The sequence below is a fragment of the Lissotriton vulgaris genome, chromosome 12 (assembly GCF_964263255.1).
Source record: "Lissotriton vulgaris chromosome 12, aLisVul1.2, whole genome shotgun sequence".
NCBI classification, from domain to species: domain Eukaryota; kingdom Metazoa; phylum Chordata; class Amphibia; order Caudata; family Salamandridae; genus Lissotriton; species Lissotriton vulgaris.
In genome coordinates, this window is record NC_141700.1 from 609,373,020 (window position 1) to 609,388,340 (window position 15,321).

Here is a 15,321-nt window from a genome sequence, read left to right on the forward strand (position 1 = left end):
AATACACATGCTGTATCTATGGTGAAAATAGTATAACATAAATCCGTTGGGCTCACTGTGAATGGGAAGACATTACATACCCTGCGTTACGTATCCTTTAAATTAAATATGTGCTTCATGACAATTTCTGAAAAACATGTTTTGTAAGATTAGAAAAACATATATTCGTAGCATGTGTTGGCCGCAGGTACATATACTTAGCATACTCTTGCTGTCTAGTGTTGGCACGGATGTTTGCTGCTTGTTTTTCTTAGAAGAATTATTTCGATTCGCGAGGTAAAGTGACTCCTCTTATAATCTGTTTTGCACGTGTTCATTGGATCCTTTGTCAGATTATGTTTCTCTGCCATCTGGTTCGGACGTCTGTCTTGAAGCTCTGGTATCGAAGCTTTGACATGGGCAACAGCGGCCTTTTCAGCCATCGATTCATCACCGGACCTACATCATCCAACAGCAACTACTGTCCAGGCTCGAGTCTGGTTCGACGCCAGCTTCCAATTTGTACCAGCATTTTCTTTTACTAGACTCACGCTGAGTGACGGAAAAGACTTCCTTTAGGTTCTGTCCTGAGTGCCACGCAAAATATTACAAGCAAGACCACCATCCGGTCTGCAATATTTGCTTCTCTCTAGAATACGAGAGAACGCCTTGTGAAGCATGCTTGGCCTTCCGCTCGAAGAAAACATTTTGTCAGATAAGAGAGTGGCGTTGGGGCCTATAGCAGAATGCAGGCACACCGAGCTGAAGATGCACCTGGTATCCTCGGGGACCATCCACAAGCCCTCCATACTGAGGAGGACATTGAAGAGGAGGCAGTAGCCCAAAGTTTGTCGATGGACCTTCCCATCAGTCTTGCCAGCAGTGGGGAAGGGTCCGAGTCTAACTGAGATCCTGAACTCTCGACTGGGAATGTGAGTACTGTGGCGAAAGCCTCACAAACCTATCCAAAGACACATACACAGGCTCCTGGAACCTCACTGATCTTGAGCCATTAAGGTAACCAGCACAAGGCAAAGGAGCAGACACTTGTCCCACCGCCGAAATAAGCTTCGAAAGGCACCAAAAAAACAAAGTCACCGACCGTTACAAAGTCTAAGCCAGTGGCAAAGAGATAAACATCCACACCATAAAAAGCTTCAAAGCTGAAACCTGCCCCACCGAAACCCAAGCCGCCTTCGGGACTGGAAACTCTCTATGGGTCTAAACCGCTCTCTGCGCCGAAAAACCATCTACGGCCACCAAAGTCTTGGTGCTGAAAACCCCAGACACAGCCACGGAGCGCACAATTTAGCCTATCCTGGCGAAATTAGAGGAGAAGCGCGACGCCATACACAAAATTCTAATTATAAACCCAGATATAGGAAGGGTGGTAACCAAACCACCTCCCCACCTACAGAGACACTGCCAAAGAGGAAAAAGACTTTTGAGGAGGAAATATTGGTGCCTCAACCTCAAAACCCCCCATTTAAAAGGCAAAAGGATAGGGATACCAGCCCCCTTTCGTATCAACAACTTCCTCCATCTCCTCTTCCACCTACTCCATTGCTACCTATACTCTCTCCTCCACCTCCTGTTCTTACTCCGCTGCCAGTACCAGCTACACCTCCAGCTCTTCCAACTTCACAACAACCCTACCCTCACACACACCCACAAGTCATCAACTAGATCTTTAGTAGGGTAGCATAGTACAGGGGATCACTTTGACCCCTATGACACCATATTTTCCTGACTCGCATGGCGACCCTGACCATATAGATCATCCATCGGACGACTATGACTTGGATCCAAAAGAGGATACAGACCCTGACCCATACCCTTCAGGACTATCCCAACCTAGTGACACCACTACATACCATGAAGTACTGCAGAGGGCTACATGGTCTCATAAAGTTAACATGCACACTCTGGAGGATGAGGACTATTTTCTCGTTAACATGCTATCCAAAACTCATCGCACAGTCCACTTTTTACTAATGCTAAAAGGCATGCTTGAACCCAACTCCGAGATTTTAAAGCCACCTGTAAAATCAAGGGCCATAACACTACAGGTTGATAAGAAATACAAGCCCTCATCAACTGACTCCACTTACATCAAAGGGCATGTTCCACCCGATTTTCCTGTCATGCACACAGCCAGAATAAGGGGCAACTCACAAGGTACTGGGGGTGCTCCTTCTACTGACAAGGAAAACAAAAAATAGGATGCTCCTGGTAAGCACGTTTTAAAGGCACAAGGGTCCCTTACTGTAAGATGCCATAAACCATATTACATAGCAATATAATTAATCATTTGTGCAAATGGAATTTCAAATGTAGTTCTTAAAAGTTATAAAGCACCAATGCAGTGGCAAGCACAACTGCAAGAGAGAAGTAACAAACGTATAGGCTCAGACAACCTTCCTGTGGCTACAATGAAAGCAAAATAGTCATATCACATGTCATACAATACCAATGGTCCTATACATAACAATAGTAGAAGTCAATGTTACTATTGTTGAAAACATTTAACTCCCTCCTTATGATATGGTTGCCATCATCAGGACATAATGGATTATGCCCGAGACTAAAATGCCTGCATAGGAAAACAGTCAACAAGGAAGCGGGGAGTCCCAAGTTATGGCAAATGCCCTCGCTAATCCAAAGCATCACAATGCAATCTGAATAGAACGGAGTGACAATAACAATTGGTGTCAGGAGTCCGAGATAAAGGCTCACAAATGGCAGGGTAACTCAAGGTTTTTGACTCCCATCCGGTAAGAGTGGTGTAGGTGAGCCACAGACGCCGTAACTGGGGCAAACGTGTGGCAGCGCAGGCAGCGAACCAACTTAGGGTCTCAAATTCTGTAGACTTTCTCTCCAGCTATAACAGGGCACACTGGGATGAGATGTAAGAATTGCTCCAACAACTTCATGACCAATATAAACAAAGAAGCTCAGAATTAGTAGGGCTGGAGAGGGTCCTATCCAATCTGCCTAGGGTGCAGCAGACACCAGTGCAAGAGAGGTCAACACCAGCATTCTCATTAGGCGCCCCAGTTGGCTAATAGTATCAAGTTTTAAGCCTGATGCCCAGTAATACTTATTCAACTTGCCATTTGACGTGGAACACCTATTTGGCCCACAAGTAGACAGAAAGCTGGAAAAACACAGCTAAAGCCATGGGTGCACATGGGTTACTTTTGGAGGGGCCAATTCAGAGGGGCATCTAAAACTGCCATCTTCACAAACACAGCCACTTCTCAAAAGTCACACAGCTCCTCCCAACTGTAGGACACCAGAGGAGCATACTATCAAACACTATAGAGAGGTGGAGGTTGTTGATTCGCTTCCAAGGAGACCAATGCCACTAAACAGTGACTGTCTGCATCACCCGCAGCCCCCACACTCTACACCAGTAGGGGGACAACGCAGGACTTTCAGATCAGTGTGTCCTCTCAATAGTAAAGGCTGGAAATTCTCTTGAATTTACATCTCTCCCACCCAGCATCCCTCCACAAGCAATATCAAGGGAACATCTAACACTCCTACAAGAGGAAATTCAAGCTCTGCTTCAAAAGGGGACCATAGAGCCGGTCCCAAAGCAGCACCAGGTACACGGGGTTTACTCACTGTATTTCCTCATTCCAAAGGAAGATGACACCTTAAGGCTTATAGTAGACCTCAGTCCACTCAACAAGTACATCCTGTCCGAGCAATTCCACTTGGTAATGCTCCCAAGAAGTCATACCACTGTTGCAGCAAGGAGACTTCATGTCAACCATAGACTTCAGAGATTCCTACTTTCACATACCAATACTTACAGAACATCAATGCTACCTAAAGTTTCAAGTAAGTGCCCAGCATTATCAATTCAAAGTGTTTCTATTCAGAGTGTATGCTGTACCAAAAGTATTCACAAAATGTCTTGCCGTAGTAGCATCTCATCACACGGGGGAGGACATGTCTCCTTATACTTAGACGATCGGCTGATCAAGAGTGCAAGCAGTCAACAATATTTGCAAGACTTTAAGAGGGTAATCCACCTTCTACACAAGCTAGGCTTAGCACTCAACGCTACAAAATCCCACCTCCAATATTTTCAAGTGCAGCCGTTCCTTGGCACAACCTTAGACTGTATCACAGCCATAGCTTATCCCGGTCCTGCAAGAGGTCAAAAATGTCAGCTTGTATTGCCTCTTTTTTAACCACATTGTAATGTAACAGTCAAAACAGTGAGGAGCCTTTTAGGCACGATGTCCTCATGTATCTCCATATTACCACATGCACGACTGCATATGCGCACCCTACAACAACACCTTCAGTCACAATGGTCTCCGGCAGAGAGGCATGAACGAGATCTAGTGTTGGTAGGACCAGTGATCCATCGCTTTCTGCAGTGGTGGAACAGCAACAGTCTGTTACAGGGTTGGCCCCCTTCCGCAAGTGACTATTACAACAGACGCATCTTTACACGGTTGGGGATGCACATATGCAAGATCTCACAGTGCGCGGGCAGTGGTCCCCAATGCAGAAATGTCTCAACATCAATCATCTAGAGATTCTTGAGATTCAATTAACTCTCAAAGCTTTTCAACAACTTCTTCACCACAAGGTGGTTCTAGTCCACACTAACAATATGACCGCCATGTATTACATTCAGAAACGAGGAGGCACACACTCCAAACAGCTCTCTCGTATAGCAGAGTGCAAATAGCACTGGGCCATACATCACAAAATCCACCTTCTAGAGAAATACCTACCAGGGGTGGACTACGACTTTTTAGATGTGCTCAGCAGGCTGCAGCAGCAGGTACACGACTGGGAAATCAATAAAACATTGCTCCACTCATACTTCCAACGGAGGGGAGCCCTGAAGATCGGCCTCTTCGCTACACACCAGAAAGCAAAATGCCAAAGCTTTGCCACCGGATTTCCTCACCCACAATTCAAAGGATATCGCCAATGAATCAGCTGGTCAGGGATATTTTCTTACATATTTCCTCCTTATTCCTTACGTGGTTCAGAAGCTCACACAAACATCCCTCACACTAATTCTAATAGCCCCAAAATGGGCTCGACCAGCATAGTTCACAACACTGCCTTAGCTTTCAGTTCTGCCACACGAGAACCTGCCCATCTTGCTGCGTCTTCAAACTCTGGAACAGGGAAGGGTTGCAGATCCCAACTCCAAACAACTAAACCTAGCGATCAGGCTCCTGAAATCTTAGAATTTGGGTTCCACAATCTTCCACAAAAATGTATGAACAGTCTAAAACAAGTTCTTAGACCTACCACAGGGCATGTTACGCAGCTAAATGAACGATTTGTGCATTATTGTTCAGCAAATAAAACCACGATCCCCTATGGTTCAAGACATTATTTGCTACGTACTCCATTTACAACAAGCAGGTCTTGCATACACCTCGATTAGGTTACGCTTAGCAGCACTTGCTTCATTCATGCTAAACAGGCAACACATGTCTTTGTTTAAGATTCCAGTTATTAAAGCCTTTATGGAGGGATTAAATTGTAATTCCTCCCTCCATCCCACCAGCCTGGAATCTTAATCTAGTTCTCACCAGGCTTATAGGTCGTCCTTTTGTACCACTACATTCATGCGATATACAGTTCCTCACATGGAAGGAGTCATTCTTAGTGGTTATAACATCTCTCAAATGGATAAGTGAACTTCAAGCACTCACTCTAGAAGAACCTATGTTCTAAATCCGTCCAGATAAACTGGTACTAAGAACAAACACCAAATTTCTCCCTAAAGTAGTTTAATCTTTTCAAGTAAACCAGACCATTCAGCTCCAAGTATTCTTTCCAAAACCAGACTCCATGGCCGAAGAGTTGTAACATACTAGATGTCAAAAGAGCAGTAATATACCTCGTTGACAGGACATGGGGCCAGATGTATGACCGTTATTTGCGATCGCAAAGGGGATTGCGGCCCCTTTGCGACCGCAAAATAGGTCAGCCCAATGTACCAACCCTATTTTGCGAGTCGCTAACCTATTAGCCACTCTCAAAATAGGGTTAGCGACTTGCTATTAGGAAAGGGCGTGCCAAGGGCGTCACTTCCTAATAGAGAGTCCTTACCCAATGTATCATTGTTTTGAGACTGCACTGCTTGGAATTTTGCACTGACCCCTCTGTCTTTGTATCGTACCCATTACATCTCGCCATAATATTTTGTTTTAAATACATGCATTTTTCTTGTTGTCTTTAGACCCCTCAGGAGGATTATGTAGAAGCAGCGGTCAAGCAAGCCTTACAAATTCACCTGTCTGGTGCACCCGGTGATCTCCTCATTTTCATGCCTGGACAAGAAGATATTGAGGTGAGATGTAAATAATTTTTCACGTAACCTAGCCATAAACTACCCACATTTTATAATCTCTTTGTAGGTAGCTGGCTCTGTATATACTATACCAAAGTAAAGTATAGTGTGCACAGAGCCTAGTGGACCCCAAAAGGTATAACAGAGGCTTAAGTAGATAATACCTTTCTCTCTTGTGTGGTAGTGTGGTTGAGCAGTCAGGGGCTTATCAGAGGGTAGTGTTAAGCATTTGTTATACACATTCAGGCAAGAAATTGTCACATGCTCAAAGACTGAATCCAGACCAATTGTTTGTATACAGAGTTATTGTTTTATTTCTAGAACCAAGATTTACTTAGTAGCAGGTAAGTTATTTTTTTTTATACCATGTTACTTTTCAAAATACAGTGAGCACTGGTTTTGTAGGAACAGTCCAGTTACTTGGAGTTGGGGGGGGGGGGGAGACAGAGCCAAGGTTCAGGTCGGCACTAAAGGGACACCACCAGCGGCACTAGGACAGCCAGGTGCAGAGTGCCAATGTTGGCCAATCGGGCTAGGGGGCACCTCTGTTGGTGGCTGCTCACGGGCAGGCCACTTGGTCTTAGGTGTTAAGCTCCTGGGGTTAAGGTAATGGCAAAAGGGGGTCCCAGGTTGGCATCAAGTCCACACCACCAGAGGCTGAGGGGCGGCCGCGTGCAGCGTGTTCAGGTGGCGTCTAAAGTCCAATGCTTTCCTATGGAGGATGTCTAGGAAAAAGACTGCAGGCTGGAGCCAGAAGACAGGATGAAGGGAACCAATGACTGGAGGATGAAGTTGAAAAGTTGCTGGACACCAAGACACCAATGGTCAGGCACCTTAGGACTTTTGGTGGGGGGGGGGGGCTGCAGGTACATTAGTGTCCTTTCGTGTTGGGTTCTTCTCACCGGTTCCGGTCACAGTTGTTCCAGCCCCACTCTCCTGAATCTGTCACTGCAGAAACGAAGAAAGTCTAGTTTCCACTCCCAATGCCTTGACCCTCTGTGCCCCACGTAGATAAAAAGCACGAGCAGACAACGCACTGGGGGAAGGTAGGAAAATGAAAGGAATACAAGGTAGGAGTGGGTAACCACTTAAATGCTCTCCACAAGACTTCTCAGGGTCTCCAGGCAAACCCCAAAAGGCTTCTGTGTTGGAAGAGGAAAGGAACAGTGAATAAGTACCCCCAAAGAACAGGATGGGTTAACGAGCAAGCACCTTCAATACAAGAAGAATATCTCTGCCTCACCCCCTCTCTTTTCTGTGCTGGACTCCACAAAATTCCAACGGGTACGCTCACCAATATTATGTCCAGAGCGGAGAACGAAAAAATACCCAGTCCGTTTTCAGGGAAAACACAACACTCCATACAAAGCCAAGGGGATTACTGAAAATGCGGGGAAAAGCAAGAAATGCCAAAAACCCGCACCTGAAAATCAGGAATGTTCCAAAAGGTAATGGGACAAAACCAGAAAAGGACAGCAAGATTATCGGGCAACTCAAAAACCCCGATAGTGTGCTGCAAGTCCAAGTCCTAAATAGATGAAGAGCACATCTTCAATTCAGCAAGAACAAAAGGCGCTCCGAAAAGCCGGTACGATGATCCAGTTTGCAAATAATCCGGAACAGGACAAGCACCGTAAACAACAAGGCGTCAGCGAAACGCTAACAGACAGAATCCTTCCAGGGCAGGAACCGGAAGTGAACCCAAGCACAGAGGAGAAGCAAGGCGGCTTAGATATACTTCTTGTTGCCACCCATAGGACGTACTGCGACTGCGTGAAAAAAGGAGGCAGAAAGAAACCCCCAGGAAGAGCAGTAATAGAAAAAAGACAGCATTCAACTCCCCTTAATTCAAGGAGGAGCCCCACACACAAGGCACAGAGGTAAGGAAAATAAGTCAGACTGTAACAGCAGTTGTGACCCTTCGGGATGTGGCTGCAGGTGTCGAGGAGAAGGTCGGTGGAGGTTGTCCAATACTGGAACAGAGGTCAAGATCGCCAGGGGAACCTCGCTAGGGTGTAGGGCCACTTGAACTCCAGCTGTGGCGTCGGGTGCAAAGTGGTGAGGACTCGCAGATCCTGCTTGATCTGGAGTCCTTGCTTGGATTGGTGTTGGACAAATCCAGTGGCCACGGGAAATCAGAGTTCTTTGGGGAAGGCAGGGCAAGTTGCTTAGGTACTTGGAGGCTGCTGGCTGCAAGACACTCCGGTTTCAGCTTGCAGGTGTTTTGGAGCAGGTGACAGGCTGGTAGGGCTGGGGTTAATGAAACACAAACCCATTCGAGGGAAGAGGTCCCTTAATTGGTTGGGGGCCGAGAGGAACTCTGAAGGGAGTACACCCTCCCGTAGGTTAATACTATGTCACAAAAGCTACTCCTTAAACAGCCTAGTTCACCATCAGAGAATTAATTGGAAAACTAGAACAGTATGTATCTTATTTGGGTAGGTGGTATGCCCTATCTGAAGTACTAACCCCACTGCTGCGTGGGGAAGGAAGCAATTCCTTTTGTTATTGTATTCCCTCACACACCCTAGTGGTGTCATGCTTCATCATCAGGACACCCTAACGGCTTGAAGTTAGGGTGGGCTCAACCATATTTCAGGGAGCGCTTAGTAAGATAGTTTTTGGCCAGGGGATAAAGATTAAAAATCACTGTCAGACCCCAGTGTCCCTTTATTCTTGGGTCTGCCAATGATATTAAAAATATATATAATATATAGGGTCTCTCGGGATATTATGGTCCTAAGACCCTATTGTCAACATGTTTCTGTCCTCTGCTGCCCCATGAAGGGTGTGTGGACTTTCTTCAGGGCGTGACTCCCTGGAATAAGACAGTGTGGAGAATTTCCCTATACTGTACCGCGATAAGGGCAGATAGCTGCTCCTTATTTTAACGTGACCTTTTGTTGCAATTGTTCACTCCATCTGTAAGGGTAACATGAAAAACAAACACAACAAACACAAATTGATATTTGGATGTGATCGTAAACATATTTTTATTTCAAAATTTGTGCTCATAGCACCGTGTTGCAATGTCTCTGGTGTTAGTGATACCCAGATGTTAACGTGTCTATGGGAAATTGACATGTCCACTCAGGCACTGACCACATCTTTTGCAGCTCGTGTACTCAAATGGTGGCGGTCACTAGCCGCAAACTATAGTCACGCATTCGCTGGTGAGTGACTATTGTTCAGAAAAAAACGGTCTTTCATAATATATTCATACATACACAGGCACGAAAACAAGGGCAGACCGCACCCTCAAACTACCATCAGTGATTATTTAAAAGCAATCATTCTCAAGGCGAAACATCTTATATTCGAGCTTTCTCCGATTTGGAGGAGGATCCACTTCACGTGGGACCTCTAGGGAATGGGGTAGCCCTGTAGTCAAACCCTGGCAGTGATAAAGTATTTTGCACCAACAGGATAGATGGCATATTCGACGGTGTTGATTAAACAAGAAAGTTGGCCAGGAGGAGGAGGAGAAAGTAAACAAAACCCATATGGGTACATTCACGTTAGTATTTTGTTCGGCGTTTAACATACCTTAACTTTCTGTTCGTCATTCGGTATATACTTACGTCATCAAGGATCCTGCCCCGTGTTACCACCTAGTAAGTCGAGGTTCTCATCCAGGGGATACTCATCAATAGTCATCTGTGAATTCTCTTCCAGGGGATCCTCATCAATAGTCATAAGCATTAGAATATTCCCGCCCATGCGCGGGACCCTGGAAAAACTATATTATATGTGCCCCACATATAAATAACTATATATATATATATATATATATATATATATATATATATATATATATATATATATATTCTGCACATCTCTTCCAAACGGAAGAATCAAGTACGCACTCACAAAGTTCCTTTCGTTTTCCCAGATTTTATTTTTTCATTGTTTCCAGCATCTCAGCACATAAAACAGACGCGTTTCGCTGCACACAAACCAAAGCAATTTTCCTGGATACAGAAATATACATTTGAAATGATCGAGTTGAAACGACTTTACACAGGAAAGAAACTGCAACGAACTCAACATTACATGCCAGCAGTTTCCATAAATCTTCGGTAAAGGAAAACATTCCGTAAGGGGAATTTTTAAGATTGAGACGGATCTGCTCAGAGGAGAGAGAATGGAAAAAGACGAGTCATGCAATGGCACAAAGATTCAAAAATCGGGGTTACAACAAGAAAGTCATTGAAAGAGGTTGGAAGAGGGCGAATGCATAAGAAAGAAAAGAAGCCTTAACCTCCAAACGAAAAAACACTGAAACCACAAATAAACCAGAGGACAGAAAAGTGAGATTGATCCTCGACTACACAAGGGAATCCAAACAAATTGTGAGCATCATAAGAAAAAATTGGAAACTGCTACAACTAGATCCTACAACAAGTAAAATAATGGGCAAACATCCCCAGATAACATACAGAAGGTCTAAAAACCTCAAAGATAGACTAGTACAAAGCCATCATAAAGATCACACCAAAAAACAGAAAGGAATACAGTGGATGAAAACAAAAGGGTTCATCAAATGCCAGCACTGTAAGGTGTGTCAAAAAGCAGTGAATAAAAAGGGAGTAACAATGCCCAATAATAAGACATGGAAAATCAAGGAATTGATTAATTGTTCAAGTACCCATGTAGTATATGTGATAGAATGTCCATGTGCATTGAAATACATCGGAAGCACCAAGAATGAATTAAAAAAAAGAATCTTAGAACATGTAAGAGCGACGGTGAACAAAGACAGAAACAATGCTGTGGCTAAGCACATGGAGACCTCACACAACGGAGACTGGACATTGCTAACATTTTATGCCTTAGAAACAATCCTCCCACATGACAATGTAGAGAATCACGCCAAATATTAAATTTCAGGACAATGACCCCGATGGGTCTTAATCAAAGTGAGGAATTATATGTACATCTCTGATGTGAAACATTGGTATTAGTGTGTTCTTTTGAGGTATCGGATCAGACAGAGTATACAGTAACAGAAAGGATTGTAATATAAATAATGGGAAATCGAAAAGAGACTTCTAAGAATATGAATGTATAACAACAAATAGGATTGGGGGTCATTCAGATGAGAAAAAACTATTATAAATTGGCATAATTGTGAATTATGTCCGGCCATAGTATGGTCTATCTCTGTAATATTGGCTTAGCCCACCAGAGGGCATGATGTGTGTTAGATAACAAATGATGAAATTAAGTCAAGCAGGATTTGCACTATATATAAAAACAAGGGCATAAAGGAATTGGTGAATTATCGAGAATAACACTACATAGTAAGCCCACTGGTGGGCAAAAGTGCATTCTGAATAACAATGTATTCAGATATCTCGATAGGACGATCTAGTGCTATACACAATAGCAAGAGATATAGGACCTTAACGATTTATGTCCCTTAAAAATTGGTTTTGAAAAACAGCTGGATGAATGACTTAACCGCAATGTTGAATGAATTTGTTTTAATGCATCTTCGATGATGATACTTGCAAAGTAGTTTTAATATGGTGTAAAAAAAACTACATTTCCCAGGTCACTTCCGACTTTTGAAACAGCAAGTGATGCATTGAGAATGAAATGTTTTGGCGGTTCCCTTGTAGAAATAGGAGGGGCTCGAAAATATCCAAGTATTAACCGTGAGCAAGCTGTGTGTGTGCAGCGAAACACGTCGGTTTTATGTGCTGAGATGCTGGAAACAATGAAAAAATAAAATCTGGGAAAACGAAAGGAACTTTGTGAGTGCGTACTTGATTCTTCCGTTTGGAAGAGATGTGCAGAATAAATTAAGGCTGGGCTCGGCTAAGGAGTATTGCACCGAAGAGAGAAGCGCCAGGGGTCTTGCTAAACTTGGAGCCAAACTGCAATATATATATATATATATATATATATATATATATATATATATATATATATATATATATATATATATATATATATATATATATATATAATTGCAGCCTACTAAACACCAGAGCTGAATCATGCTGTAAAGAATTTCTACCATACATGAAAAAACATGCATTAGAAATATGAGAAACAACAACAAAGTTTGTTTTAGAACTGTTTTAATGCTCAGAAAGCAGTAGAAATTCTTATAAAACACTGAAAGCATAGGAAGCTCCCAGGCTGCATTGCAAATCCCCAGTCTAAAAAGACTGAAAAGCTAACCTGCAGCTGTATGCAATAAACTGACACCGTGCCTTTAAGGCACCCATGACCCCCAGCTTCCCATCATGCCTCAGGGGTGACAGTTAGGTCAGTTGTTTTTTCCGGCTCCTTCAGGAAGGATCCTGGCAACACAGCTCCACTCATTTCTGTTTTTCTGACAGAAATTTACTTCACTTTTCACAGTTTTTTGTCTTACTTTGACATTTTACACCTTGTCAAGTAATAATCTGTCTTTTATTGACAGTTTGGTGGGTATTTTCTACTTTGAAATGCCTTCACTTTTTGACAACTGCCCTTGTGGCAACAAGAAGGCCAAGACAGACAGCTATGAAGTCTGTATTCTTTGTCTGCCTGAAGAACATGACAGAGGCCTGTCCTCACTGCAAAATCCTGACAGGAAGAACTCTGAAGGACAGGGAGAGGATTCGCATCTATGGCCTAGCCCAAAGGTCATCCAGAGGAAGGTCTCTGGTAAAGAAGGGCTCCAAGAGGGCTAGAACACCTTCAAAGGACAAGTCTTCACACCCTTCAGCTTCAGCGTCGGGCTCGGCGATGAGGAAAGAACTACCGGTGGGTCATATATCTAAAAAACGACCTTCGACAGCGGGCTCGCCGTCGAAGAAGAGATTCAGGTACGTCGTCGACGTCTAGAATTCAAGACCCTCCGCCATCGTCAACTCAGCGACGATCGGCGTCGAGGACCAGGACCCCACCGCCGCTGTCAACCCGGCGACGATCGGCGTCTAGGACCAAGACCCCTCCGCCGTCGTCAACCCGGCGACGATCGGCATCAAGGACATCGCACCACTGCCGTCGTCAACCAGGCGACGATCAGCGTCGAAGTGTGACCCCTAAGCCGTCTTCAACCTGGTGACGATCGGCGTCGAGGAGCAGAGACCCTCCGCCGTAGCGTCGTCACGACGTTCGGCGTCGAGGAGAGGCTCACCTCTGCCATCGCAGAGAGCCCAGAATCCTCCACCGTCGACAACCAGACGTTGATGGGCGTCGAGGAGGAGATCTCCGTCAATGTCTCGTAGGCGTTCGACGTCGAGGGTGACCAATACCCCTCCACCGTCGTCGCGTAGACACTCTACGTCGAGATTGACTGCTCCGCCGTCGCCCCAGCGGCGTTCGGCGTCGAGGGCTCCGTCGTCAGCTTCACATCGCCGCTCGACGTCGAGACATCACCGATCTTCGCACCACTCGCCGTCGAAGCATTCGACGTCAGAACACCCGACGTCGAGGCATCATGAGCAGGCTGGGTCGACGTCGAGGAACTTTGCTTCAGGGAGATCCAGAGGGGAATCAGTGATTCTAGTGACGGAATCAGCCTCCTGCCACTCATCCTCGCATTCGTCTGGGCAAGCTGCCTCAAAGTCTAGAAGCCCTGCCCGCAAGTCACCTTTGCGAGACCCTTCTTCTGCAGATGTGAGGTTGTCCTCTAGATGGAATCTGCCATTGGATCATTGGCGAGATTCAGGGGCTACGAGGCGGATGAAAGATTACGCCAGTCCTACACACAGGTCTCCTCTTCAGAGACTAGTTGAAGAAGTGGACAGACGCAGCCCTCGCAGGCACAGAGTTCAAACTGAAAGATCGCCTGTGAGGATCCCTACTAGATCTCGTTCCCCCAGAAGGGAGGAGCGTTCAGGAAGATCACGCGATAGGAGGCACAGTGCTCATCGCAGGAGTAGAAGGACGCCATTGACGACTTCTACCTCCTCTACCCAATCTTCCAAGAGGGATTATTCTCCCATACTTTTGGATAGCCCTATCTCTAGGGTCTCACCGGTTGATGACATCAACACTTTCCATGATGTCCTGCAAAGAGGAGCTCAGAAGCTCAACATTGAACTGTCTATTCCACAAGTCACTACAACAGTGATTTTTGAGACACTTCACCAGAAGTCTGCTGCACGTCATTTGCTGCCATTGGTTCCAGGGATTATGGACCCTGTCAAAGACATATTCCTGGCTCCAGCGACCATTAAAGCGGTGCCGGCTCGCATCCAGAAAAAGTACAAGCCAGCTACCTCTGACCCGGTCTTTGTCAAGACTGACCCTCCTGCAGACTCGGTGATCGTAGCAGCAGCAGGAAAAACACACTCGGTCACTGCTACCTCCTCAGTCCCACCAGATAAGGACAGCAGATCACAGGACTCGTGGGGTCGTAACGTCTGCAACTCTGCCTCTTCTACACTGAAGGTCTCCAGTGCAGCTGCACTGTTGGGTAGATATGATAGAGCCTTATGGGACTCCATGGAGCGCTTCTAGTCCAAAACGTCCGAAAGAAGACCAGAAGGACTTTGAAGAGACAATGACAGAAGGCTGTCTGGTGGGGAACCAGATGATTAGCACGCCTGCGGACGGTGCAGCCCTTGCAGCCCTTGCGGCGCATTCGTATGCCCATGGAATTTGCGCCAGAAGGTCGTCTTGGTTGCGCCTTACAGGCCTCAAGCCCGATGCACAACATCGCATCTTAAGCCTTCCTTTTTCTGGTTCCTCTCTCTTCGGTGAACACACCCTCAGTGGTCCCAAAACAAGAATCAGGGCAAGACCCAGTTTCGAGGGGGAAAATCCAACCGCGGTAGAGGAGGTCAACAACAACAATCCTCTACATGAACGAAAGGGGGGGAAGTTATGAGCTGTGGCTTCCTCTGGCGCCGTTGCCCACTCCAGTGGGAGGAAGTGCTTCACAACATCTGGCAGAGTGGTGCAGCATCACAAAAGATTGTTGGGTGCTGAATATATAGCACAATGGATACACTCCTCTTTTCCGTGCGCCCCCAAAGAACATTCCTCCAAAG

At 45.4% G+C, this 15,321-nt stretch overlaps 1 protein-coding gene across 2 annotated transcripts in view; it reads left to right on the forward strand.

The window, feature by feature from the left end:
* Positions 1 to 15,321, forward strand: part of DHX38 (DEAH-box helicase 38) — a 1,070,683-nt gene that overhangs the window by 668,125 nt on the left and 387,237 nt on the right. For both annotated transcript variants that reach the window (XM_086945550.1, XM_086945552.1), the window contains exon 16: positions 6,212 to 6,322. In XM_086945550.1, coding sequence (XP_086801676.1) covers positions 6,212 to 6,322 — 111 coding nt within the window. The remainder of the gene's footprint in view (positions 1 to 6,211; positions 6,323 to 15,321) is intronic.